The 27,864-nt window shown below is 35.5% G+C and overlaps 1 protein-coding gene across 1 annotated transcript in view; it reads right to left on the minus strand.

The window, feature by feature from the left end:
• LOC106878080 (uncharacterized) overlaps positions 1 to 27,864 on the minus strand; it is a 217,030-nt gene that overhangs the window by 110,020 nt on the left and 79,146 nt on the right. The window contains exons 19-26 of the mRNA XM_089342991.1: positions 26,197 to 26,529; positions 25,184 to 25,326; positions 19,638 to 19,708; positions 18,421 to 18,566; positions 17,305 to 17,471; positions 13,513 to 13,687; positions 1,549 to 1,917; positions 471 to 676 (exon numbers count right to left, since the gene is read on the minus strand). Coding sequence (XP_089199117.1) covers positions 471 to 676; positions 1,549 to 1,917; positions 13,513 to 13,687; positions 17,305 to 17,471; positions 18,421 to 18,566; positions 19,638 to 19,708; positions 25,184 to 25,326; positions 26,197 to 26,529 — 1,610 coding nt within the window. The remainder of the gene's footprint in view (positions 1 to 470; positions 677 to 1,548; positions 1,918 to 13,512; positions 13,688 to 17,304; positions 17,472 to 18,420; positions 18,567 to 19,637; positions 19,709 to 25,183; positions 25,327 to 26,196; positions 26,530 to 27,864) is intronic.

The following is a 27,864-nucleotide window of genomic DNA, read 5'->3' on the forward strand; positions in this document are numbered from 1 at the left end:
TCTATCTATCTACTTATCTATCTGTCTGTCTGTGTCTGTTTGTCTGTCTATCTAGTTATCTACTTAACTATCTGTCTGTCAGTCTGTATGTTTACTCTGTGGAACTGAACCCAGGAACGTGATCTTCTTACTTAACAGCCATGCTTGTAAATGTGTGTGTGTTTGTGTGTGTGTGTGCGTGTGTGTGTAACCATCTATGGGTTATACATATACACCATTAATAGGCCAATAAATGCAGTATTTTTCTAGAGATAACATTCCCTATGGACTTAATGTATTATAAACACAATAAATATTAGACGAAGATGAAAATCAGTCCATGTGTGTCCAGCGAAAACACCAGATTCATATTATGGCCATTTTGGACCTTCCCACTGGCACATGCTCACAGCTAGTCATACGCTCCAGGAGAAGATGAGAAGAATGAAAATCAAAGAGACAAAAGATAAAACAAAAATTATGGAACTCACAAAACCATAGATTTTGCTGCCATCATGCTCCGTCTAAAATCTTCAGTGAAAGATTTAGCTTCTTTTTCATTGAAACCCCTGGGACGATAAGGTGGCTCTGGATCAAATTTCTGGTTCTTAAATTTGTCCATATTCTTCAACATACCTCGCTTGTACTTTTTAGCAAATTTCTTTGCCTTTTCAACAGCTGAATGACTGTCAAACACCTGAAGAAAAAACATGGAATGCCAGCAGATTGGACAATTCCAGAACTTGCTTTACACAAACTCTTCTTCAACATCATCATCATTATTATTTCTAATTAGCTGGCCTCATACCATCAAAAATGATGGCTAATTGTGGTGTTTTATATATAAATAAGGAGAAAAGACAGAATCATCGTCATCATCATCATCATTTAACGTCCGTTGTCCATGCTGGCATGGGTTGGACGGTTTGACCAGGCTGGCACGCTGGAAGGCTGCACCAGGCTCCAGTCTGATTTGGCATGCCCTTCCTAATGCCAACCACTCCGAGAGTGTAAAGGTGCTTTCATGTGCCACCAGCATGTGTGCCATTTGTGTGACACCGGTATCAGCCATGACTGGGATTTTGCTTGGTTTGATGGGTCTACTTCTTGAGCACAGCATAATGCCAAATGTCTTGGCCATTGCCCAACACTCGAAAGGAACTCGGCCACTTTGCCTCCATGAGGCCCAATGCTCAAGAGGAACTCAGCCACCTCACCTCCGAGAGGCCCATTCAAAAAGAACTTGGCCACCTCGCCTCTGTGAGGCCCAACTCTTGAAAGGAACTCAGCCACTTTGCCTCCAAGTGGCTCAGAAGCTCGGTCACTTTGCCTCCATGACAATGATGATGATGACGCTGATAACATTGACAACAATGATGACGACAATAACAATAACAATGATGACGGTGGTGATGACACTGATGGGAATGCTGCTGCTGCTGCTGCTGATGATGATGATGATGAAGTTACTAATGACATTAAATATATGATTTTTGAAATTTTGCACCCTGAGCAACGACCCCTGTAGCTCTGGCCATGTTACATCACTGACAGTTTCAGCCAACTTACCTGTCCAATGTGGGTAAACTTGTAATCATTACATTCTTGGATCCAGTGAGGCCTTGGTAACATTCGATCGATGTAAGTACCAGGGTCCAAATAAGTGTAGTCCTCATCATTTGTACTTTTATCCTGTCGGGATTTCCGTACGGCCACGTGGATAGAGTTGGGTCTGCACTTGGAGGGAATTGCATGACCCAGAATAGTACCAGCAAGCATGAAGATACCACCTTTCTCTTGTGTCTCCTTCATAATTTCCTCTGTTGGTTTCACGTTTGCAATTATGATCTCGCAACCGTAGAATCCCTGTGCAGACGGTTCAATGAGAATCTCATTTTCTCGTCGGACAGTTATCACACCAGTCATGGGATTCACCAGCTGGAAGGGAATAAAATGGCTATGAGATGTGAGGGGAGTATTTGTCCACACAGATTGCGTTGAAGTTAGAATTGACACATATCATATATATATATATCATATACACACACACACACACACACACACACATATATATATATCATCATCATCGTTTAACGTCCTCTTTCTATGCTAGCATGGGTTGGACGATTTGACTGAGGACTGGTGAAACCGGATGGCAACACCAGGCTCCAATCTAATTTGGCAGAGTTTCTACAGCTGGATGCCCTTCCTAACGCCAACCACTCAGAGAGTGTAGTGGGTGCTTTTATATATAATATATAATATTACGGATAAAATCCAAAATTACAGGTAAAAACTCAATTAAAATCAATTTATTAAAAATGAAAAATAAATTAAGTTTCACAGTATAAAATATATGTAAATATATAGTTTTAGGGAAAAGAACCAAGTTTCATGAACTCATCGATGAAAATCCACAGTCACATATAGAAAAATTAATAATTAAAAGCACAATAAATGAGTATGATATAATACAAAGTAAATATCATAAGATAAAGATAATAATAATATCTTTATCTTATGATATTTACTTTGTATTTACTTTGTATTATATTATACTCATTTATTGTGCTTTTAATTATTAATTTTTCTATATGTGATAGTAGATTTTCATCGATGAGTTCATGAACCTTGGTTCTTTTCCCTAAAACTATATATTTATATATATGTGTGTGTGATGTTTTGTATGTGTGTATATATGTATATGTATGTATATATATATATATATATATATATATATATATATATATATATATATATATATATATATATATATATATATATATATATATATATATATATATATATATATGTATATATATGTATATATGTATATATGTGTGTATGTATGTATATGTGTGTGTGTATATATGTATGTATATGTACATGTATATATATGTGTGTATGTGTGTGTGTGTGGTGTTTTGTATGTGTATATGTATATATAATTTTTTAATATATTTAAAAAAATTTTTTTATATATTTATATATATATATATATATATATATATATATATATACATATATATATCAAATAATAAGCAACACGGATTTCAAAAGTGATTGCAGTACGCACGTTTCATGCTACTTCAATTTATTTAAGTAATGTGAGCATTACCTTAAATGCAATATGAAGAGCAATCTTCAGCTGCACGAAAAAATGTAGAAAAAAAGACATATTACAAATGTGGCAACATATTAAAACCAAGTGGGAGAGAGCAGAGGAAGAATATATAAGTCCATCTTGACATAGCAGGGTCTATCAGGCTAGTAATTGATTCTAGACAAAAGTTTTAACTGTCTCAGAATTCTATTGTTTCTTATCTAGTGGTGATAGCAAAGGGACAATTACTTCTAAAGAGAGGGAAGGTGTAAGCAGTATGCATGGGCAAGGTTATAAAAGTATTAGAATCTAGAGGTTTCACTAGTCATAGTAGTATCAGGTCATTTTATTACTATCAAAATGTTGAGGAATTAATGTTGAGGAATTATAGCCTTAGGTATATGGGTCAAATAGGTTTTTTACTTTTAGTCTGAATAGAGTAACAGTATAGTGGTACAGACAACAACAGAATTCTAACTAATGTTTACACAATAAGAGGTATGTTAATAAAATAAAATTAGATGTAGTTATCTTTCACAAAAATCATGAAATAATGTCAATATTGAATTCAGGGGCTCTGGATAGGGTGTAAAATTTAAGGATATTAAGCATATAGTGATCATGAACACTATTTTGAATTATCTTTTAAAAAAACTTATTAGCTGACGATAATGATACTATTTAGGAGACACATAGGTAAGCCTTATTTATATAATGTGAATAAAAGATAAAAATTATTATCGGATTTATATTAGTTTATAATAATGTGTATACTGATGTTTAAGGGACTGAGAAAAGAAAGGATGTTAGGAAATAACAAGGATAATCAATACAGGAATCTGATGACTGATTTAAGTAGATTAGATGTTAAGGATAGAGATCAGGAATATATGTTGTAAAGTTTCAATTACCAAAATAAATATGTGCTAGTTGATAGTTCTAGATGACTATAATAGAAGTAAGGTACTATAAATTTTGATAACTTTAGTTGTTTAAATAAAAGTCCTATTTTTTAAAAAATTTAAAAGTGCGAGTAGAGCAATGCACACATGATACCCTAAGGTCTAATCTATTATTGATTAGATTAGGATTGTTCCTAAGTTTAAAAAATTTCATATATTTCCATAGAACACAATTCACATCCGTATCTATTATTTCTATACGGTTGTGCTTTTCTTATAATTTCCCATTTAAGGCTAAAATTAATACTATTGTCTTTTAACTCCCAAATTTTACTTGCCAAAGTTGTACTATTTGCCTTATGTCTAAGTCTAAATGAAGATTTATGGTTATATATTCTCTGTTTCAGGTTAATACTACACCCTATATAAATATAATTCTCTGTTCTAGTACTAATGATGCATCTGTACACTACGTTGCGGGTACAACAAAATCCAAATAAAGGACAATGGGACTTTTTTCTACAGTTGCACATGGTGGGGTTATCAACTCCACCTATATTATTTCTAATATCTCTATTATTATTATTACTACAATTATTTACACTAATATCATTTATCAATTCTTCAATTCTACTATTAGGTATATATTGGCTATTACCATCATTATTTAATTCATATCTTGATGTGCTATTAGTTGGACTTATTCCTTCCACATTTGGCCTATTGATATTATATGAATTATGTCTTTGATCACTATTACTTCTGTTGGAGTTGGGTCTATCATAAACTTCAGTCAAAACTGTAACGTCGTTACTGATATATTCTAATTGCTGGTTGAAATTATGGTTTATAGGAATAAGTATATTGCTACTATCTTCATAATTTCTTTCGTTATTGTTATTTTCACTTCTATTTGTATAATTATTGGTAGCATCATTATTGGTATTAGATGGATTATTATTTGCATTCATATGGCCACTATTTGTAATTTCATTAATTCTAGCTGACTTGATGTTTTTTTTGTTTAACCTAGCTATGATTGTACCTACATTAGGAAGGGTAGAGTAAGAAATTCTTATTTTATGACAAGAGAAGATTTTACTATATCTGTGAGAAGAAGGGAAATTTTTTTGTAAAATATTCATGAATTTTTTATAAATATTTGTGGATATAGCACAGTTGAAGGGTATATTTAACCAGATAGAATTTTTATTTTTTCTCTTAAATTTATTGTGTGGGTGGGTATGGGGTGTGCTATGATTACTATTATTTTCTAGTACAATATTATTATTGTGATTAGTAGTTCTTTTAGTTGTGGGATGTTTACTATTTTTGTTATTTGATTCAACATTACTGTCTATTAACATAGGTTTATTATTAGCGTTAGTATATAGTTTGCTATTAAGTTTACTATTAAAATGCACTTTATTACTTTTCTTATTAGTTAGATTTTTAGGTAAATAGGGTTGTTTTTTATTTGGTCCATTGTTGTTACTATTTAAGTTATTAGGTTTGTTATAACATCTATGATTATTATTATTATTATTATCTCTATTATTGTTGTTATTGTTGCCATGTGCACCACTATCACTATTATTATTATTATTATTATTATCTGTATCAAGAAGAGATGTTCTACCAGGGTTAAGGAAAGCAATATTTTGAGTATATCCAGCTTTAGACAAGGCCATATTATAGTAGCTAGAATTAGAATTAAATATATCAATGTTGGAAGATAATTTAGTAATTCTTTCAGAAATATTATTAACTAAAGAATTTAATACATTAGGTGGATGATTGGATAATCTACTTACATACCTAGTAGTTTCATTTTCTTTTCTATATGGGTGGTATAATCTAGTTTCTATGTTGAGAGTGGTATCTAAGAAATTTACAATTTTATTACCATATTCATAAGTAATGTCTAAGTTAAAACTTTTAAAAACTTTTCTGATTTTTTTTTCTTATTCTCTCAATGAATGAGTTGCTATTACTAGGGATGATGAATAAAGCATCATCTCTATATAGACCACCTTTTAGTTCAGGGATTTCTTTGTTTAAGCAATATAAGAGGTAAGTCCCTACTAGGTTTGTAACCTCAGCTGAATCGCTCGATCCCATTGGTATATCAAAGTTTTCTGGGGTATCGGCTCTCGTCCAGAGCTTGTTATCAAATTCTATAATGGTTTTTCTAGCCAATAAAATAATGTCTATCTTATCCCTAGTAATGAGGGAGCGATTCATAGTCAAAATGAGGGCTTTATTTAGGAGAATAGGGGATATGCTAGAGTAATAATTATTTATATCAAACTGAATAAACGAGAAGTTTTTAGTATTGTCAATAGATTTAAACCAGTCTAGTGCTTCTTCTGTATTGATCCATAACTTTAAGGACAAATTAGGAACTAATTGAGGTAGAATCCTGTCAAGTATAAGCTTACTGAGTCTGCCAATGTCAGACTTAGATGGGCAAATGAGTCTCACTGATGGGTTATCTTCGAAATTCTTTTTATGATCTTTTAAATTAATCCTGGGTTCAGTTGGAACCAGTGGTTCAGTCCTATCTGTTAGGTCGTAGTCCTGCATAATTTTCTTGATTTTTAAGTTGATCTCAGATAGATTTCTTTTAGAGGTTATTTTGTATTTGGAGTTAAGCTCCTTCATGATCAGTTTTTTATAAGTAGTATAATCCAGTCGGTACAAGTTTCCAGTTTTGTCAGCAGGGACTAGAATGCCCGGTTTGTTCTGTATTGACTTGATGAATTCCTTAAGCTTTCTTAGATGAAAGTTTTTTCTAAGTGGATGCTTCCTATATTTTATATTAGCTATAAGATCAAAAAGATCTTTTTCAAAGTTTTCTAGTAGTGGGTTAGGAGGTGGATTTTTTCTACTCTTAAAAATCTTCTTAAAATAGGTCCTATCTTGTGCTTCAGTTGATGGGTATTTCATTTTTCTATCATGGTGGAAGGCAATCCACCTCATTCTTCTAATAAAATCATTAGTTCTGTGGATTAACAGCCACATATAAGTATCCTTACTATGTAAGGGAATGTCTTTCAACGAAAATTCTACATTAACCTTTTCCATCCTGTTGAACAAAATTAAGTACCAGAAAAACCACTCAGATTTGAGAGGTAAGTTTCGTAGACGGTTTAGATATAGATTCAAGGCTTGAATATGGTACTTATGCGAAGGCACCCGAATTTCACATCCCAAAAGGATGGGTGATTAAAATCAAATAATAAGCAACACGGATTTCAAAAGTGATTGCAGTACGCACGTTTCATGCTACTTCAATTTATTTAAGTAATGTGAGCATTACCTTAAATGCAATATGAAGAGCAATCTTCAGCTGCACGAAAAAATGTAGAAAAAAAGACATATTACAAATGTGGCAACATATTAAAACCAAGTGGGAGAGAGCAGAGGAAGAATATATAAGTCCATCTTGACATAGCAGGGTCTATCAGGCTAGTAATTGATTCTAGACAAAAGTTTTAACTGTCTCAGAATTCTATTGTTTCTTATCTAGTGGTGATAGCAAAGGGACAATTACTTCTAAAGAGAGGGAAGGTGTAAGCAGTATGCATGGGCAAGGCTATAAAAGTATTAGAATCTAGAGGTTTCACTAGTCATAGTAGTATCAGGTCATTTTATTACTATCAAAATGTTGAGGAATTAATGTTGAGGAATTATAGCCCTAGGTATATGGGTCAAATAGGTTTTTTACTTTTAGTCTGAATAGAGTAACAGTATAGTGGTACAGACAACAACAGAATTCTAACTAATGTTTACACAATAAGAGGTATGTTAATAAAATAAAATTAGATGTAGTTATCTTTCACAAAAATCATGAAATAATGTCAATATTGAATTCAGGGGCTCTGGATAGGGTGTAAAATTTAAGGATATTAAGCATATAGTGATCATGAACACTATTTTGAATTATCTTTTAAAAAAACTTATTAGCTGACGATAATGATACTATTTAGGAGACACATAGGTAAGCCTTATTTATATAATGTGAATAAAAGATAAAAATTATTATCGGATTTATATTAGTTTATAATAATGTGTATACTGATGTTTAAGGGACTGAGAAAAGAAAGGATGTTAGGAAATAACAAGGATAATCAATACAGGAATCTGATGACTGATTTAAGTAGATTAGATGTTAAGGATAGAGATCAGGAATATATGTTGTAAAGTTTCAATTACCAAAATAAATATGTGCTAGTTGATAGTTCTAGATGACTATAATAGAAGTAAGGTACTATAAATTTTGATAACTTTAGTTGTTTAAATAAAAGTCCTATTTTTAAAAAAATTTAAAAGTGCGAGTAGAGCAATGCACACATGATACCCTAAGGTCTAATCTATTATTGATTAGATTAGGATTGTTCCTAAGTTTAAAAATTTCATATATTTCCATAGAAATATATAAGAAAAGCACAACCTTATAGAAATAATAGATATGGATGTGAATTGTGTTCTATGGAAATATATGAAATTTTTAAACTTAGGAACAATCCTAATCTAATCAATAATAGATTAGACCTTAATTTTTATCTTTTATTCACATTATATAAATAAGGCTTACCTATGTGTCTCCTAAATAGTATCATTATCGTCAGCTAATAAGTTTTTTTAAAAGATAATTCAAAATAGTGTTCATGATCACTATATGCTTAATATCCTTAAATTTTACACCCTATCCAGAGCCCCTGAATTCAATATTGACATTATTTCATGATTTTTGTGAAAGATAACTACATCTAATTTTATTTTATTAACATACCTCTTATTGTGTAAACATTAGTTAGAATTCTGTTGTTGTCTGTACCACTATACTGTTACTCTATTCAGACTAAAAGTAAAAAACCTATTTGACCCATATACCTAGGGCTATAATTCCTCAACATTAATTCCTCAACATTTTGATAGTAATAAAATGACTTGATACTACTATGACTAGTGAAACCTCTAGATTCTAATACTTTTATAGCCTTGCCCATGCATACTGCTTACACCTTCCCTCTCTTTAGAAGTAATTGTCCCTTTGCTATCACCACTAGATAAGAAACAATAGAATTCTGAGACAGTTAAAACTTTTGTCTAGAATCAATTACTAGCCTGATAGACCCTGCTATGTCAAGATGGACTTATATATTCTTCCTCTGCTCTCTCCCACTTGGTTTTAATATGTTGCCACATTTGTAATATGTCTTTTTTTCTACATTTTTTCGTGCAGCTGAAGATTGCTCTTCATATTGCATTTAAGGTAATGCTCACATTACTTAAATAAATTGAAGTAGCATGAAACGTGCGTACTGCAATCACTTTTGAAATCCGTGTTGCTTATTATTTGATTTTAATCACCCATCCTTTTGGGATGTGAAATTCGGGTGCCTTCGCATAAGTACCATATTCAAGCCTTGAATCTATATCTAAACCGTCTATATATATATATATATATATATATATATATATATGTATGTGGATGTATGTGTGTATGTGTGTGTATAAGTGTGTGTATGTGTGTGTGTGTGTATGTGTATGTGTGTGTATGTGTTTGTGGCTTGTGAATTTTGCTTGTTTGTGTATGCATGCATATGCATGTGAGCGTGCACATGTGTGCGCGCATGAAAATGTGTGAGTGTGTGTACGGGCGCACACGTGGATGCGTGCATGTAGGTAATAGCGTTCCTTTTGCTAAAACTTTAAAAATTTTGTTCGGTTTTTGTAATTGTGAAATTTTTTCGCCATGAACGGTTTGTGTTTTTAAACCGAATGTAGTTTTTCTGATGTTATATTTATTCCTGAACATGTGTAAAGAAATTTTGATTTATTAAGTCTCTTAATGAATTCTTTATACTGAAATATATATTGAAGAAGATAAATATGTTCATTTGAATATATACGTTTTTTGCGTCATAACTCCTTTATTATTATTAATATAACCAAAAGGATCTATTCTTGAAGAGTCTACATACCTTCACTGTCGTTTTTTTCTGCTATTTTGGTGATGATTTTTTGAGTTAGCTTACCAATTATTTTTGTTGGTAGTTAATTTATAATATATTTATATATATATATATATATATATATATATATATATATATATATATATATATTGGGTTGGTGCATGATTATTGTGGATTTTTTTCAACAAATTTTACTCAACGAAAACAATAACAATATTACTTAACAAAAACATCTTTAAATGATGGTCTGACCGTCTGCCAAGCAAATGGGAAGCAGTAATTGAAGTAGATGGTGAATATGCCCCAGAATAACCATTTAAAGATGTTTTTGTTACATGTTGTTATTGTTTTTGTTGAGTAAAATTTGTAGAGAAAAAGCCACAATAATTATGCACCAACCCAATATATATATATATATATATATATATATATAAGGTTGAGGAGGGTATTGGATTTAACCAAACCCAAGAGTATACAGGTAATACCAAGTAAGTGCTGTATACCGACTAGTTTGCCCCAGTCGTTGTATGAACAGGATTGGGGATTATAAGTCGTATATTAGCGTGTGTATATGTAAATATATAAAAATAAAAAAATAAAGAGAGCAATGGTAAGGTTGGAGAAGTATTTTATGGATAAAGTCTTACAGCTGTTTCTGGGAAGATCCAGTACTTCCCTTCATCGGAGACAGGAAAAAATAAAGTAATCTATTATTATATCCATAGGCGAATATTTTTAGTATGAAGTGGTAAAGACTGTGATGTGCTGAAAAAAGAGAGAACAGTACTTGAAGTGTAGTTTCATTCTGGAATGAACTACACTTCAAGTACTGTTCTCTCTTTTTTCAGCGCATCACAGTCTTTACCACTTCATACTAAAAATATTCGCCTATAGATATAATAATAGATTACTTTATTTTTTCCTGTCTCCGATGAAGGGAAGTACTGGATCTTCCCAGAAACAGCTGTAAGACTCTATCCATAAAATACTTCTCCAACCTTACCATTGCTCTCTTTATCTTTTTATTTTTATATATTTACATATATATATATATATATATATATATATATATATATATATATATATATAGTCAATGAGCAAACAATTCAAAAAAATGAATAAAAAACAAAGAAAGAAAAGAAGAAACGAATGAGAAGACATGTACAAGGAATATATTAGCTTGACCCTTGGTGAAAGAAGAGAGTTTAATGTTTTGAGCATAGCTCTTTAGCTCTTTGTTGGAAAGGAGAAAGAGAAAAGGCCAAAGGAGAAGAAAAAATAGCCAACAGCCCACCTGTATTTACATTTATATCATCATCATCGTTTAACATCCACTTTTCATGCTGGCATGAGCTGGACGGTTTGACTGAGGTCTGGCAAGCCAGGAGGCTGCACCAGGCCCCAATCTGATCTGGCAATATTTCTACAGCTGGATGCCCTTCCAAATGCCAAGCACTCTGAGAGTGTAGTGGGTGCTTTTTACATGCATGGGAGACAGTTAGGGGGCCCTGTATCGACCATGTTCAGATGGTGCTTTTTGCGTGCCACTGGCAAGGGAGCCAGTCGGAGGGGCACTGATGTGTGTGTGTGTGTGTGTGTGTGTGTGTGTGTATGTGTGTGTGTGTGTATTTATATATATATATATATATATATACACACACACACACTCAAGCAACTACACAAGGACTTCGGAGTTGTGCCCGATTCAGTTCTAAAAGAAATCAACCACAAAATTAGAGATCTCATTTTTAAACTTGGATTTGATGATAGGACCAAACCTTCCACACCTCGCCAACCCTGTATAAACTTTAAGGATCACAAAGAAAACTTCACAGTGAACCCCTCATCTGCCCTTCCAGCTGCGATATAGCTAAGATCAGCAAAATTATACTCAATTGGGTAAAACCCCAACTTTCCACCACCTCTACATTAAAACTTTGGACCAAAAGATTGAAGCTTTGCAATGGTTCAATTCTCTAAGCCCTAAGCACATTTTTAAATTTATATAATTCGACATTGATCAATACTACTCTAGCATATTTCCTATCCTTCTAAATCTATTCCCCAAACACAAATAACAATAACCCCACCCTACCTTTTTTCCCCTAACCCTCATAAATTTTCCTTCTTATTTACTCTCACTACTACTATATATTCTTTTCTACTCTAGGCCTGAAATTTTGGGAGCAAGGGGGCCAGTCGATTAAATCGACCCCAGTATGCAACTGGTACTTAATTTATTGACCCCTAAAGGATGAAAGGCAATGTCAATCTCAGCAGAATTTGAACTCAGGATGTAAAGACAGACAAAATACCGCTAAGCATTTCTGTCAATTCACCGCCTTAAAAATACTCTCTGAGCACTCTAATTGTTTCACAGTGAACATCCCAGCTGCCTCGGACATTCAGCAAAGAGCACCCTCAGAGGAATGGGTCCCAGCAATCCTGCCGCTTTTGAAATATGGTTGGGAAGTCGTTTTGCATAAGCAAGTCGAGGACCATCTGCAATTCATTCTGGATCTCAAGAATGCTGTTAAAAAAGGTGACCTCTGAGCTGCATTTTCATCTTGGGGGAGAGATGGAAGTCTGCAGGTGCTAAACCTGGCAAATAGGGGCAGGTGCAGAGGCAATACCATGTTGTTTTTGGCAAGAAACTCACGAGTAAAGAGATCTTGGTGATAGGGTGCATTGTCATCAAGAAGAATCGAAGATGTGGTCCCTTTCACCAAATGGCCTCCCTCAAACACTTCCAAAAATTGTAGTAGAACTCTTGATTGATAGTCTGGCCCTGCAAGATGAATTCTTGATGCACAATACTACAGATGTCGGAAAAACCGACAAGCATGCTCTTGACTGAATTGTGGTTTTGTCATGCCTTCTTTGGTCATGGCGATGAAGGACTCTTCGATTGTGACGACTACTGCTTCATCTCAGAGTTGTACCTGTAGATCCAACTTTTATCATTGGTGATGATTCTCAACATGAAGGATGAGTCATCGGCAGAACAGTGATGGAGATCTTGATAGACTTCAATTCGGTGTTCTTTCTGCTCTCTTGTTCTTTCTTATTTCTTTATTGCCACAGGGGGATAAACATAGAGGGGACAAACAAGGACAGACAAGCGGATTAAGTCGATTATATCGACCCCAGTGCATAACTGGTACTCATTTAATCGACCCTGAAAGGATGAAAGCCAAAGCTGAACTCGGTGGAATTTGAACTCAGAACGTAGCGGCAGATGAAATGCCGCTGAGCATTTCACCTGGTGTGCTAACGTTTCTGCCAGCGATGTTCTTTCTGCTCTCTTGACAGAGACATGTTGCATGTTCAGTTCAGATGTAAGGATTGCCTGCACAGATCCATACGACAGACCAACGACATCAACAATGGGCATTAAAGAATGATGATGATGATGAAGAAGAAGAGGGGTTGGAGGAGCAACAACAACACTGACAATAACAACAGCAATAATAACAAAAACAAGAAGTAAAAGTGTCACATTTGTTTTGATACTAGAAATTAGAAAGTTCCAGAAAAGTCTCACCCTTGAATCTGATTCTAGTAATAAATCCAAGCCTTTAGTCTTGAACTGCCCCCTAGAAGTTGTGGGGTAGACGCCTGGGCCACACTGTTGTGTCTCTGGCCGTCTTTCAGTTGGGAAATTTCTGTGGAACTTCTTGCCAAAAATCTTCTTGATTTGTGACATGCCCCCATCAACTCTGAAACATGAATTTCAAAGAAATAATACGTATATATACGTATGTGTGTGTGTGTGTGTGTTGTAATGAGTGCATGCATGTGTGTATTGGTATATATATATATATATATATATATATATATATACAAATATATGCATATATATACATGTATATATATATAGATATGTATGTGTGTATGTGTATATATATATCTATATATATAAAAATGAGAATGTGTGTCTGTTTGTCTGTCTGTCTGTCTGTCTGTGTGAATCCCTAAAACTCGAGAACTACGCAACCAATTTCATTCAAATTTTACACATGCCTTACTTAGGGTTCCAGTTGTGTTTTAGTAAAAAAAAAATTATTAACTTCTTGCAGAGTTCGAGCACACGGCAACATAATATCTCCTCCACTATTTAAGTATTACGTGTCAAAAGTGAAACAAAAACACTCATGTCAAATACTTTCACTTTAAAAATGAAACTATTCCACTAACTGAAACAATCACATTTCGATACTGTAGTGACAGATACTTTCACAGAGAGAGAAAGAGAGAAAGAGAGAGACAGAAAGAGAGAGAGAGAGAGATGTATATGTATACATATACATGTATATGTACACCATTTCGATACTGTAATGACAGATACTTTCAGAGAGAGAGAGAGAGAAAGAGAGAAAGAGAGAGAGAAAGAGAGAGAGAGAGAGAGAAAGAGAGAGAGAGAGAGAAAGAGAGAGAGAGAGAGAAAGAGAGAGAGAGAGAGAGATGTATATGTATACATATAGATCTACACGTATATGTATATATATATATATATAGATCTATACATACATGTATATGTATACATATGTGTAGATGTATATATATATATAGATGTACATGTAATATGTACACATATATACATGCATACAGATATCTATACATATATACACCCATCACACACACATACACATGTACACAAACACACACATTAGTCATTTGTTTTCTTATCCAAAACTACGTCAAAAGTACTGAATGGATCTTTATGAAATTTGGAAATTATATTCTTTGCATAACGGCCATAACTCCCATGAAAATTCATATATTTTTGATGTTGATGAAATTTTAACCCGAACATAACAGATGAGCATTATTTAGAAAATGATGTCACACGTTATCGAGGCTACCATTCTTTCTGGATGTGCAAAAGGGGATGACGTCTTTATTCCAAGAATTCCTTTTACTCCATCAGGAGCAGACATTCCTTTTACATTCAGAAGACTACAATTCCCCCTTCGTGTGACTTTTGCCATGTCCATAAACAAATATCAGGGTCAAACACTGTCTGTAGCTGGTCTTCTCTTGGAAGAGCCCTGCTTCTCACATGGACAACTGTATGTTGGCTGCTCAAGAGTGGGCAGCAACAAAAAACCTATTTGTATATGCTCCACAAGGGAAAAGAAGGAACATAGTTTACAATGAGGTGTTATAATCACAACAGCAAGAAAGTATGTACATGATCACCTTCTTTTACGAAACTTCATTGACTTTCATATATTTATATTGATATACATATATATATGTGTGTTTGGGTGCGTGTGTGTATATACATCTCTATATATAAAGATGATGCGTAGTCTAGACGGCGTTTTTAGATTTCATTATTCTCTTTAACACGGGCAACGCCGGGTATTTCTGCTAGCATTATATAAACATACATGTATATATGCATATATATAGATACATATGTATGTATGTACATATATATATACATATATAGATACATATGTATGTACATATATATATATATATATATATATATATATATATATATATATATATATATACATACCTCAAGTCATATACAATATTATCATTGGAGAAAATTCAAAATCTTACTGCTGTTTCTGAGATATCCCCAAGTATGGGATATTCTGTCATCAGAGACAAATAGGAAGAAAAATAGGGAAAATGAGAATAGCCATCTCCACTACCATCCTGTTATTGAACATTGATATGTTCGCATCTTTTTTCTCTGGATGATTACTATATCAAGATTTTAACCTCCATGGGTCTACACAGGATTGCACCTAAGGACTTATGCTTTTGTTTCTACAACATCAGAAAGTTGAACTATGAACTTTTATGCTTCTTTTTTCCTTTTTTCTTTCATCTCTTTATTCTTTTACTCCCTTCCTCTATGTCGTCGTTTCATTAATATATACCATTCTCATTTTCCATATATTTTTTTTCCCCTGTTTGTCTCTGATGACAGAATATCCCATATTCGGGGATATCCCAGAAACAGCTGTAAGATTTTGAATTTCTTCCTATAATAATAATGTATACGACTTGAGATGTTTACTTTGCCTTAATGTTTATTATATACAAATGTACAAGTATGTTTGTGTATATATATATATATATATATATATATATATATATATATATATAAACAAGGGCTGTACCCAAAAGTAACCAGAGATGTTCTCTGCAGGACAAGCCCATTGTAGTTCAGGTTTCTGCCACTAGAAGTCACTTGATGTGACCCTCAGGCATTAGTCTACTGACCGCCACTGGCAAGTGAGGTTGTACTGCCATATAGTGCATCTACATGGCAGTTGTACTGCCATGTAGTGTACTGTGCATGCAGTGCACAGACACACACACATCCATTATATATTTGCTTCATGAGATTTTCAATATTCTTTTCTACTCTAGGCACAAGGCCCGAAATTTTGGGGGAGGAGACCAGTCAATTATATCAACCCCAGTACACAACTGGTACTTAATTTATCGACCCCAAAAGGATGGAAGACAAAGTCGACCTCGGCGGAATTTGAACTCAGAACATAAAGACAGAGAAAATACCAGTAAGTATTTCACCTGGTGTGCTAATATGACTGCCAGCTCACTGCATTTGACATTCTCAATATTAAGCCAAAGACTAAATCAGTGTTATACTGCAGTTCACTTTTACATCCTGAATCAATCAAGTGATTGAGCTGTCAAAGCCTTTTGCCACACCCATCTGGCCTTTTCATTTAGCAACAGAGTGATCCCTGGCTCTTCTATACAACCCTTGGCCTAAACTTCCACCTCAGGCACCAGTATCTTTTATCACACCCATGAAGACATCTGCTACTCGGATATGACTTAACACCAATGATGACAATGACGATGGTCTCCCATTCAAGAGGTGAGTGCCACAATCTCAACCCCCTTATATCTAATGGAAGCCACATTAAGTTCCATCCTCGTGAATTCTTAGGGCTCATGACAGACCTAACACTTCCTTTCATATGACCCCAGTCCACTCACCTGTAAATGTGTTCCAGCAACAGCTGGGAAGTGAACTCTGCACTTCCTTTCATATAGCCACAGTCCACTAAGCTGTAAAGGAGTCCCAACAATAGCTGGGAAGTTAACCCCATCACATGTGGGTATCCAGTCCAGAGTAGGGAAATGTTGTAACCCCACTCACTTGTACACCATAGAAACCCAGTTTCCATGGTTTTGGCCTTGTGAATCATAGGGTTTACAAAAGACCAAACCCTAAGTCTGTGTGTGTGTGTCTGAGAGGGTAGTTTATTGAATATCTAAAATGAGGGAAGGGTATGGAATAATGGTGGTAAGGGCATCACAAAATATGACTTACGTTTTCTTGGTGAACTCATAGGCTTTCTTCACTGTTTTAATTATGTTAACGATGTCTTTAAATAGACGTACAAAGGGTGTGGCGATGTCACTTATGCTATGCAAGGGACGAATAATGTCCCACAGCTCTCCAGTCAGTTCCTTCATCAAAAACCATTCATGTCTTCGCTGTAGATTGGATCAGGAATAGAAATAAAGGGAGATACAGATAGATAGATAGATAAATAGATAGATAGATTGAAAAGATAGATAGATAGATAGAGAGAGAGAGAGAGATAGAGAGATAGATATATAGATAGATAGATAGATTGAAAAGATAGATAGATAGATAGAGAGAGAGAGAGAGAGAGAGATAGATATATAGATAGATAGATAGATTGAAAAGATAGATAGATAGAGAGAGAGAGATAGATAGATAGATATATAGATAGATAGATAGATAGATAGATAGATAGATAGATAGGTAGATAGAGAGATAGAGAGAGGGATAGATAGATAGACAGACAGACAGGCAGACAGATAGATAGACAGATAGACAGATAGATAGATACATACATACATACATACATACATAAATAGACAGACAGATAATCTGAGCCCTAAAGAGCATGGAACATTAATAAAAAGAAGAAAAGAAACAAGATACTGGCACAGGAGTGGCTGTGTGGTAAGTAGCTTGCTTACCAACCACATGGTTCTGGATTCAGTCCTGGAACCATGCGTGGCACCTTTGGCAGGTGTCATTCGGGCCAACCAAAGCCTTGTGAGTAGATTTGGTAGACGGAAACTGAAGGAAGCCCGTCGTATATATATATATGTGTGTGTGTGCGTATGTGTGTGTGTATGGGTGTGAGTATGTGTGTGTGTGTGGGTGTGAGTATGTGTGTGTGTGTATGTTTGTATGTCTGTGCTTGTCCCCCCACCATCGCTTGACAACCGGCGTTGGTGTGTACGTCCCCGTAACTTAGCAGTTTTGCAAAAGAGACTGATAGAATAAGTACTAGGCTTACAAAAAATAAGTCCCGGGGTTGACTTGTTCAACTAAAGGCGGTGCTCCAGCATGGCCCCAGTCAAATGACTGAAACAAATAAAAGAACAAAAGAAAGAGAAAAGTTACCTTTTTGAGATCTTCAGGTATGAAAAGGGCCACAGAAGTTGAATTAGCATTTTTGAAATGTGATGTTATTGACTTAATTACAGTTTTTACTTCGTTAATGATTCCGACAATATCTTTTTTCATTATCATCCAATATGGTGCTGTGCCTGGAAAAAAAAAAAAGAAGAAAAAGAAAGAGAAAAAGATAAATTTTATGTAGCTGCTCCTGCTTCAGCTGCTGCTGTTGTCATCATTGATGATGATGATGAGGATGATGACAATGAGGATGGTAATAGTGATGATGATGAGGATGATGAGGATGGCAATGATGACTTTTAGCCCCAAATACACCTTGGTTCAGCCGGCAGTGAGGTTTATATAATGAGAAGTGAGTTTATATAATGAGAGGCATTCCAATCATGACCATCTCGTCTTTGTTTTGACATCATTTGTCTAACCCGTTCTTCGTTATTTTAAGACAATGTCATTTGATTTAAAAGAGATTTAGCTGTTATACTTAGCATGTAAAGTAACCATGTAGCCACACCTTCCGTGGCTCTGAATTGTGTAAGATATTTAGTCTGGTGCTTCACCATTTCTTCCAATTTCTTTGAGATATCAGAGGAGAATTCTTTGTTTCACATTTTTCTTTTATTTCTATTTTCCAACACAAAAACAAAGTCTTTTTTTAATATTTCGTCAAATTTTTCCCAAATATTGATCACATTTCTGTAGACAATAGGATTTGTACTCTCTCAGGTAATGACCTGGTCCACCTAAGAAAATTAAGTTGTATTACCTTAGGGAATGAGATGGACAACCATTGGCTGTAGTTTGGGCAATCTTAGACTGAGTCTTAGAAAATGGGTTGGACCAACTTGGACTGCCCAAAGATAGTAAGATGGATTACCTAAAACATTATACAATGGCTTCCCAAACACCTTAGGAAATGGACTAGACCATCTAAGGCAATGAGATCTGAACTATTTAATGCAATAAGATGGACCACCTTAGGCAATGGACTGGTCTAGCTTAGGCAGTGAGGTAGACCGATTTAAGCAATTAGATAGACCAGTAAAGGCAGTGGACTAAACCATTTGAAAGAATGGACTAAACCATGTAAAGCAATTAAGTTGATCGTGACCCCCCCCCCACACACACACACACATACACACAAACAATAGGCAGGAGCACTAGTTTCTTGCCCAGTAACGCTAGTGAACAACTCAAAGTCTTACCTTTTGCAAAAAATGCGGCTTCAACAATTCGGTTTTTGGCTTTGATTCCTTCTTTTAGGGCCATTTTGATTCTGGAATTATAAGAAAATATTTCGTTTTGGTTGAAGAATTAATGATTCTCAGATGAGGTTGGTAAGTTATTATTGTTCTTTAGCCCTAGGTTAGATTTGAGTGAGCAGTCCTATGATCAAAGGCCCTCCAGCATGACTCACACGTCTTTTATGTATACCAAGGAAGCTCCAGGTCACAGTATCTGATGTGTCCTTATTTAAAATGGTAGGGTTTGATTTGAGGAAAACTTGGCTGTTATTTCTACCAGATCAAGTAACTAGATAGAGGCTCCTTCATTAATGGTAGTTTAATGAGGGAAATTGATGGGAGAGTGTATCTCAAGAGAGGAACTGGATGGATATTTGTGTGTCTTTCTCCCTGTGTTTGTCCCCACTACCACCTGACAACTGGTGTTGGTTTGTTTACATCCCTCTAACTTGGTGCAATGGCTTTTAAAGGAATTTTGTTGACAGAGACTGGGGGAACTGACCGTATATATGTGTGTGCATGTGTTGTGTTTGTAGCCACCACCACTACAATCACTTGACATCCAGTGTTGGCTTGTTTACATCCCTCTAATTTGGCGCAATGGCTTTTAAATGAATTTCATTGACAGAGACTGTGGGGGAACTGATAATATATATATTTGTGTGTGTGTGAATATGTGTGTATGTGTTGTGTTTGTCTCCACCACCACTGCCATCACTTGACATCCAGTGTTGGTTTGTTTACATCTCCATAACTTAGCCATTCAACAAAAAAGAATGATAGAATAAATACTAAACTTACCAGTGGTTTTCAACCCCTTTTTGCCTCTGGACCTCTTTGCCTCCTATTTTACCCTACTGGACCCAACTGTTTAAAAGAATCCCATTATATTTTTATAACTAAATAATATTATCATTCTGCCAAGGTCGACTTTGCCTTTCATCCTTTCAAAGTTGATTAAATAAGTACCAGTTACACACTGGGGTCGATGTAATTGACTTATTCTCTTCCCCCAAATTTGAGGCCTTGTGCTTCAAGTTGAAAGGATAATTGAATAATATGGATTGGATAAAAAAATCTGTTTAAATATTTTGTGCATTGTAGAAGTATAACCAATTTATTGCTCATAAATTTTAGCAACAAAATCTCATAAGTAACCCCCAGGGTTCATATGGACACAGGTTGAGAACCACTGAGCTAAACCCTCCAAGTGGCCACCACCAATAACTAAAACAAGTGAAAAAGTAAAATAGTACAATATTTGATGGCATTAACCCTTTCGATACCAACCCAGCTGAAACTGCCTCTGGCTCCGTACTACAAATGTCTTGTTTTCATAAGTTCTGAATTAAAATCTTCCACCAAACCTTAGTCACAATTTATGTTCCTAACACTAGCTTAATGATAACTAAGTTATTTTATTAAATTCTTTGTTATATTTAAAATTAATTGAAAGAAACAGAGGATTTTAAAATTAATACAGTAACAAAAGGCTTAAAATATATAATAGAGAAACAATTCTTAACCCTTTTGATACCAACCCAGCTGAAACCATCTCTGGCTCTGTAGTACAAATGTCTTTCTTACAAAAGCTCTGAATTAAAATCCCCCACCAAACCTTAGTCACCAATGCCTTGTGAGTGAATATATAGTAGATGGAAACTGAAAGAAACCTGTCATGTGTGCATACTTTTGCTTCTATGTTTGTGTCCACTCCTACTGCTTCACAAATGGTGTTGGTGTGTTTACATCTCTGTAAATTAGTAGTTCAGCAAAAGAGTTGTAGATATTGAGCAGACAACACATGTGAAAGGTTTCAAGTTTCTTGACATGTCTGTAGTAGGGAGTCCGTACTTCAGCCTCATACAAAAATGTGCTCAAAATACAAGATTTGTATATACTTAGTTTTCAAATAGACACCATGTTCATCCCACAGACGATGGGAAAGTTTTCCAAAAGCACTTTTTGCTTTAGATACTCAAACATTGTTATCATCATTAAGAAGACTCTTAAAGTTTAATGTACTTCCAAGATATTTAAAAGCCATTTGAGTGGCTTGTTGAATCTTGAGTATGTCCTGCCCCAGGTTTTAGTTAGAATAAAACTTCAGTCTCCTTGATGCTGATAGTCAACCTAAATGCATGGGCTGCTGTAGCAGACCTGTTGACTATGTCCTAAATTCCCTCAAGTGTATGATAAAATCCAAGTGCAATCATCAGCAAAAAGAAAATCACATGGAATCTCTTCTTTGGTCTTTTTTCTTTTCGATCTGAAGCTTGCCTATTTAGGTTTAGTAGACTTCCTTCTGTGTGAAACTTAAATTTTACACCATGGGAATCCCTAAAAGCATGCTGGAGCATCATTGAAAAGAATATAACAAAAAGTACACAAGCTAAAACACAACCCTGTTTGGTTCCAGTGGCAACTAGATATCACTGTTGCCCTCATTTCTTTATGCAGGGATGCTATTACTCTTATCATCTTTTGACAAAATTTTCCAAAGCGCCTCATGATTCACTGTATCAAAGACCTTGGTCAAGTTGACAAACACCATGTACAAATCAGTATTTTGCTTATGTGTGGTTTTTTTCAATTTCCATAAGGGCAACAATCATGTTAACTGGGTCTCTTCCAGCCCCAAATCCATATTGGGATTCAGGGTATGCACTGTTTATTACATGCTTATTGAGGCAGTAAAGAATCACCCTCACAAGAATTTCCGGCTATGCACAACAAATGTATTCCCCTATGGTTATTACAAACACTCCTCTTTCCTTTGTTTTTGTACAAACGTGTTATAGATGCATCTTTGAACTGTTGGGGGACAGATATAGCTTCCCAGGTCAAACAGATCGATTTGCACAGCTTTCTAACAAGTTACCTACCACCATTTTTGTACACTTCTATGGGAATACAGTTTTATTCAGGAGCTTTACCGTTGGAAAGTTTTTTAATAGCAGTACTAATCTCTTCCAAGGAAGGATCTTTTGCAGATCCCTCAATTATAGGTCTCTGAAGGATTTTATTGAGTACTTCAGGATCAATAGTGGATTCTTGATTTAATACAGATTTAAAGTGTTCAGCCTATTTTTTCAGAATTTCATCTTTGCTACTTAAGAGTTTTTGACTCGTCATTAGAAAGAATAGATTCTGTATCACCCTTTTTTTGGACCTTTCAGATTTTGTATCTTTCAGATTTTGCATCTTTCAGATTGTCATACAATACTCTTAGTTGTGAGAGTTAGCAACCAGTTCCAATTCTTCGGCTTTTTTTCGCTCACTAAGAATTTTTCATCTCATGTCATTTTTGCTGAGCAGTTTTCTAAGAGGAAATATATAAGGAAATGAAAGATGGTCAGTTTTTGTTGGAAATCCATGCCTTGCATCTTTTGTGCATAGTTTTTAGGAGAGGTTTTATTTGAGAATCATTCTCATCGAACCAATTTTGATGTTTGTGTTTAACCCTTTCGTTACCCTATTTCTGATGAGATGCTCTGTGCTTCTTTCAATTAATTTTAAATATAACAAAGAATTTAGTAAAATAACCTAGTTATCATTCAGCTAGTGTTAGGGACATAAATTGTGACTAAGGTTTGGTGGATGATTTTAATTCAAAACTTATGAAAACAAGACATTTGTACTCAGAGCCAGAGGCAGTTTTAGCTGGCTTGGTAATGAAAGGGTTAATGAATCCTAGAACTTCTTCAAGATATGATTTGATTTTGTCATGAATATTATGTCACAAAACTTCAGGATCATTGTTTTCCTCTGTATTCCCAAGCTTTAAATAAAGAGGTATTTCAAACTCTTTTGTCATATCCAGATTTGTTAAAGAAAACATATTTATTCTCAGAGCTATATTGGATCTCAATGGCCTCTTTGTATATGGTATATGGTTTTACAAATACCATACATATACCTTGTATAGGGTTTAGCAAATACCTTACTGTGATATGAGCAACACTCAGGAATTTTGTAAGCTCTGGTTAATCTGACATCGTTGCAGTCTTTGCTATTAGTTATGACATGGTCAAGCATGTGCCAGTTACCAGATCAGGAATGCTTCCTGGTGTTTTAACATTTATCTGCCTGTTGAATCATTCTGCTTGTAATTATTCAACCAAATTATTGACAAAAAGACAACAGTTGTAAACTGCTTACATTCATCTTTCCCGTTCCATGTTTTCCTATTAATTTTTGACCACATTGTGTTTGTCTCCTATTTTGATATTAAGATCACCCATCAATATGACTTTGTCCTGATATCGACTTTTACTGATAACTGTCTGCAATCTGGAGTAGAAAAGGTTGTACTCTTGTAAACAAGAGTATAGAGTAGGTGCATATGCACTGATAATGTGCATAGATGAAGTATACAGAATGTCATGAGACACTCTTCAACAGCTTGAGGGATGGATGACAATTTGCAAAGTAAAGCCAATTAAATGGTAGATGCCACACCATGAATTCTTGGCTCATCTACCAGCTTTCTGCTCCAAAAAATGTAGGGCAACTTCCAACTTCTAACTCACCAGTATCTGCAAGCCAGGTTTCACTTACAGCCATAATATTAATATCCTATAAGCTGATCGCCTTTGTAATTAGTGCTCTATTTCTTTCTAGGCCATCTTTGCTGTTTGGTAAAGTTCTTACTTGCTAACTACCAAAGATTAGCACGTTTCTTTTATTGTTTTCAGTTGTGTTTGTTTGTTTGTCTGTGGACAAGATATCTCAATAACCGCTGGATGGATTCAGATGAAACTTTCAGAGATATTTGGCCTCATGACTGGCACAAACTGATTAGATTTTGGGATCGATCTGGTACTGCACAAGGATTCTGGATTATTTTTCCTCTTCTTTTACTTAATTTTTGAGAGCAGTCGGGTTCATTTTTAGTATTCTCATTTACGAGCGCAGTCAAGTTTATTTCAGATATTCTTATTTTAAAAATCATCTCTGGCTAATCGGTGATAGGACATTGGCGTTGCCTTGGCGGAGGTTTGCGCTCTCTGAGTGCTCTCGTTTTATTATTTTTATCTCCACTGCAATAAACTGGATGGCCAGACATCTGCATTTTATTAGGGCTCCTTTTCTCACCCTTCCTTTGATATCTGAGAAGCAGTGTTACACCCAGATAGGACTGCTTGCTACACAAAGGAGAATATAAGTCTTGCAGGTGCCTTCAGATTCTAGAAAGAAACAGCTGTCACCCTCTGTGCTGCCTATGTATGGGGACTCTGGCTCGGAACTTCCAGCATCATCTTTTGTCTGTTCCTGCCACCATATCCCATCACCATAGGGCTTTCAACTCACCTTCAAACTACTTCAAAGTACTTAAAACCTGGATCTCTTTTCCTCAGAAAAAGTCCCAGGTTTGAATGAGAAAATTGTACTGGAGTTCATTAATTCGACTAAAGATTCTTCAAGGTAGTGCCCTAGCATGGCCACAGTCTAATGACTGGAACAAATAAAAGATAAAAGATTAAAATAAGAAAAAGGCTCTCTACCTCTGTATCTGCTGAGTGATGGATGAGAAAGTCTGCACAGGACTCTTAAAGACATGCTTGATCGCTTCAATGATTTTGTTGATTGAATCCCACAGCTGTTTCCCTATGTGTGGCAGAGTCACAGTCACTGAATCCACAATGCTCTGCCGACAATAAGAAATAAAATAAAATAAAATAAAATAAAATAAAATAAAATAGGGGTGTGTGTGAGAGTAATCAGAGTTAATGATGACCACAACGATGATGACGGTGGTGGTGGTGGTGGTGGTGGTGGTAGCAATGATGATGATGATAATGAAGATGATGATGATGATGATGGTGATGATGATGATGATGATGTGTTAGTGTGACTTGGTGTCTCTGGGTTTGTCATCCCTCCCCACTGCTTGATAACCTGTATTGGTTTGTTTATGTCCCTGTAATTTAGTGGTTCAGAAAAGGAGACTGATAAAATATAATATAAGTACCAAACTTAGAAAAAAAAAACAGGAAAAAACAGAAACATAATTACTGGAGTCAATTTCACCATCATCATTACCTTCATCATCGCCATCATTGCAATCATCCTCATCCTTATCCTCATCATCATCATCATCATCATCATCATCATCATCATCATCATCATCATCATCCTCATCCTTATCCTCACCATCATCATCATGCCATAACGTCTGTTTTCCATGCTGGCATGGGTCAGACAGTTTGACAAGAGCTGGCAAGCCAGAGAGCTGCACCAGACTCCAGTCATCTGTTTCAGCATGCTTTCTACAGCTGGATGACCTTCCTAATGCCGACCCCTTTACAGAGTGTACTGGGTGCTTTTCACATGGTCCCAGCACAGGTACTTTTCCCATGGTGCTAGCAAGAATGCACTTTTATTTTGTGGTGCCAGCACAGGTGCTTTTTTACGTGGCACCGTTTGACTAAAACCCTTCAAGTTGATGCTCAAGCATGGGCAGAGGCCATTGACTGAAACAAGTAAAAGAAAGTCAGAAAACAAAACGTTTACTTACATGATAGAAAGTCAACACATCATGTACAACATCTTCTATTAAAGATCGAACTCTCAGCACCAGATGTTTGATGTCTTCCACCCATCTCAATCCATTTATGTGGAGAATCTTATGCAGAAACGCTGTGACTTTGGGCAGTAAGTCCTTCATGATGGTTGGCAATTTCCGCACTGTTTCTACAAGTTCTCCAATAATCCCTGATGCTCCTTTTTTCTTGAACAGCTTGATGATTGTTTTAAAGCTTTTAATCCCTTCTTTCACTGGTCTTACCAACTTATCTAACATTTTATCAAAAATCTTGACCACATCTGCCACATCATTAATGCCGTATTCCTGAAACAATAGAAACAATTTTGAAGAATTATTTACCAATTTCTACATCTCTTCAGCTGCTGGCATAAAACAAAAAAATTCATAAGGTTACCTTGGCACACTGTCTGTCACAATGATGAGGCTTCCGGTTAACCCGATTGATGAAACAGCCAGATAGTGAAATTAATGCACAAGTAGCTGAGCACTCCACAGACACATGTTCCCTTAACGTAGTTCTCTGTGTGAATCAGCGTGACACAGAATGCAACAAAGCTGGCCCTTTTGAATAAAAGGTACAACTTATATTTGCCAGCAGAGTCGACTGAAGCAATGTGAAATAAAATGTCCTGCTCAAGGACACAATGTGCCACCAGGAATTGAAATCATGACATTATGACTGTGAGCCAAATACCCTAACCACCAAGCCATGTACCTTCCAGTCAAGGTTACATTATAAGGCAGTGAGCGGATAGAATCACTAACACATTGGACAAAATTCTTAGATTGATGAGGGTTTCGTGCTGAAACTGTTCTGAATACTGAATTATACCTCACTATAATATACTCTTTTTTTCAAGACTATTCTTTAAGACTATAAGATTGTGGTTTCAATCCCTGGATCAGGCAATGCATTGTGTTTTTGAGCAAAACACTTCAAATCCCATTGCTCCAGTCCACTCAGCTGGTAAGCTGATGGACTGGTGATGTACTGGTGTTCTGTCCGGTGAGGAAGTGGGGGAATACTTAGAGGCATGCTTTAACAAAAGCTGAAGGGTGCTTCACTTCCAGTGGGCACTAACCCAGAATTTCTGAGGGCCCATGCTATTGCTAAATAGTCATTGAACCAACACTAGATTTATCCATCCCTTTGACAGGTTTTGCTTTTAATCCTGCTAGATTTCTAGCAACCCTCCTCAACAGGTAAGCCTAGTGGGGGTGCCAGGTTAGTTGCTGACGACCCAACCATGCAACAGGTTGTCAAGGCCAGTCCCAGGAATTTTTCGAAGGGAGGGCACAAGGTCAGAAGGGAAAACAGTTCCAGGAGGAAAGGACGTAATAACATTATTTAGAAGGGTACACTTTTTTTCTTGAGGAGTGCATGTGCCCCTTAGGATCTCCATTGGGTCCACCCCTAGTTGTTTTAGATTCCATGTTACCAGTAGCATTCATGAGGGACTCACAAGTGACTGGTGCATTGTATAGTAACAGATAGTATAGTATAGAGAAGTGTACTATAATGTAATATAGAATAGTATAGAAAAGTCTTGTGTGAAGGTGCATGGCTCAGTGGTTAGAGCATCGAGCTTATGATCATGAGGTTGTGAGTTCGAATCCCAGACCGGGCTGCAGGTTGTG

This window comes from Octopus bimaculoides, chromosome 26 (genome assembly GCF_046866305.1).
Source record: "Octopus bimaculoides isolate indiv1 chromosome 26, ASM4686630v1, whole genome shotgun sequence".
NCBI classification, from domain to species: domain Eukaryota; kingdom Metazoa; phylum Mollusca; class Cephalopoda; order Octopoda; family Octopodidae; genus Octopus; species Octopus bimaculoides.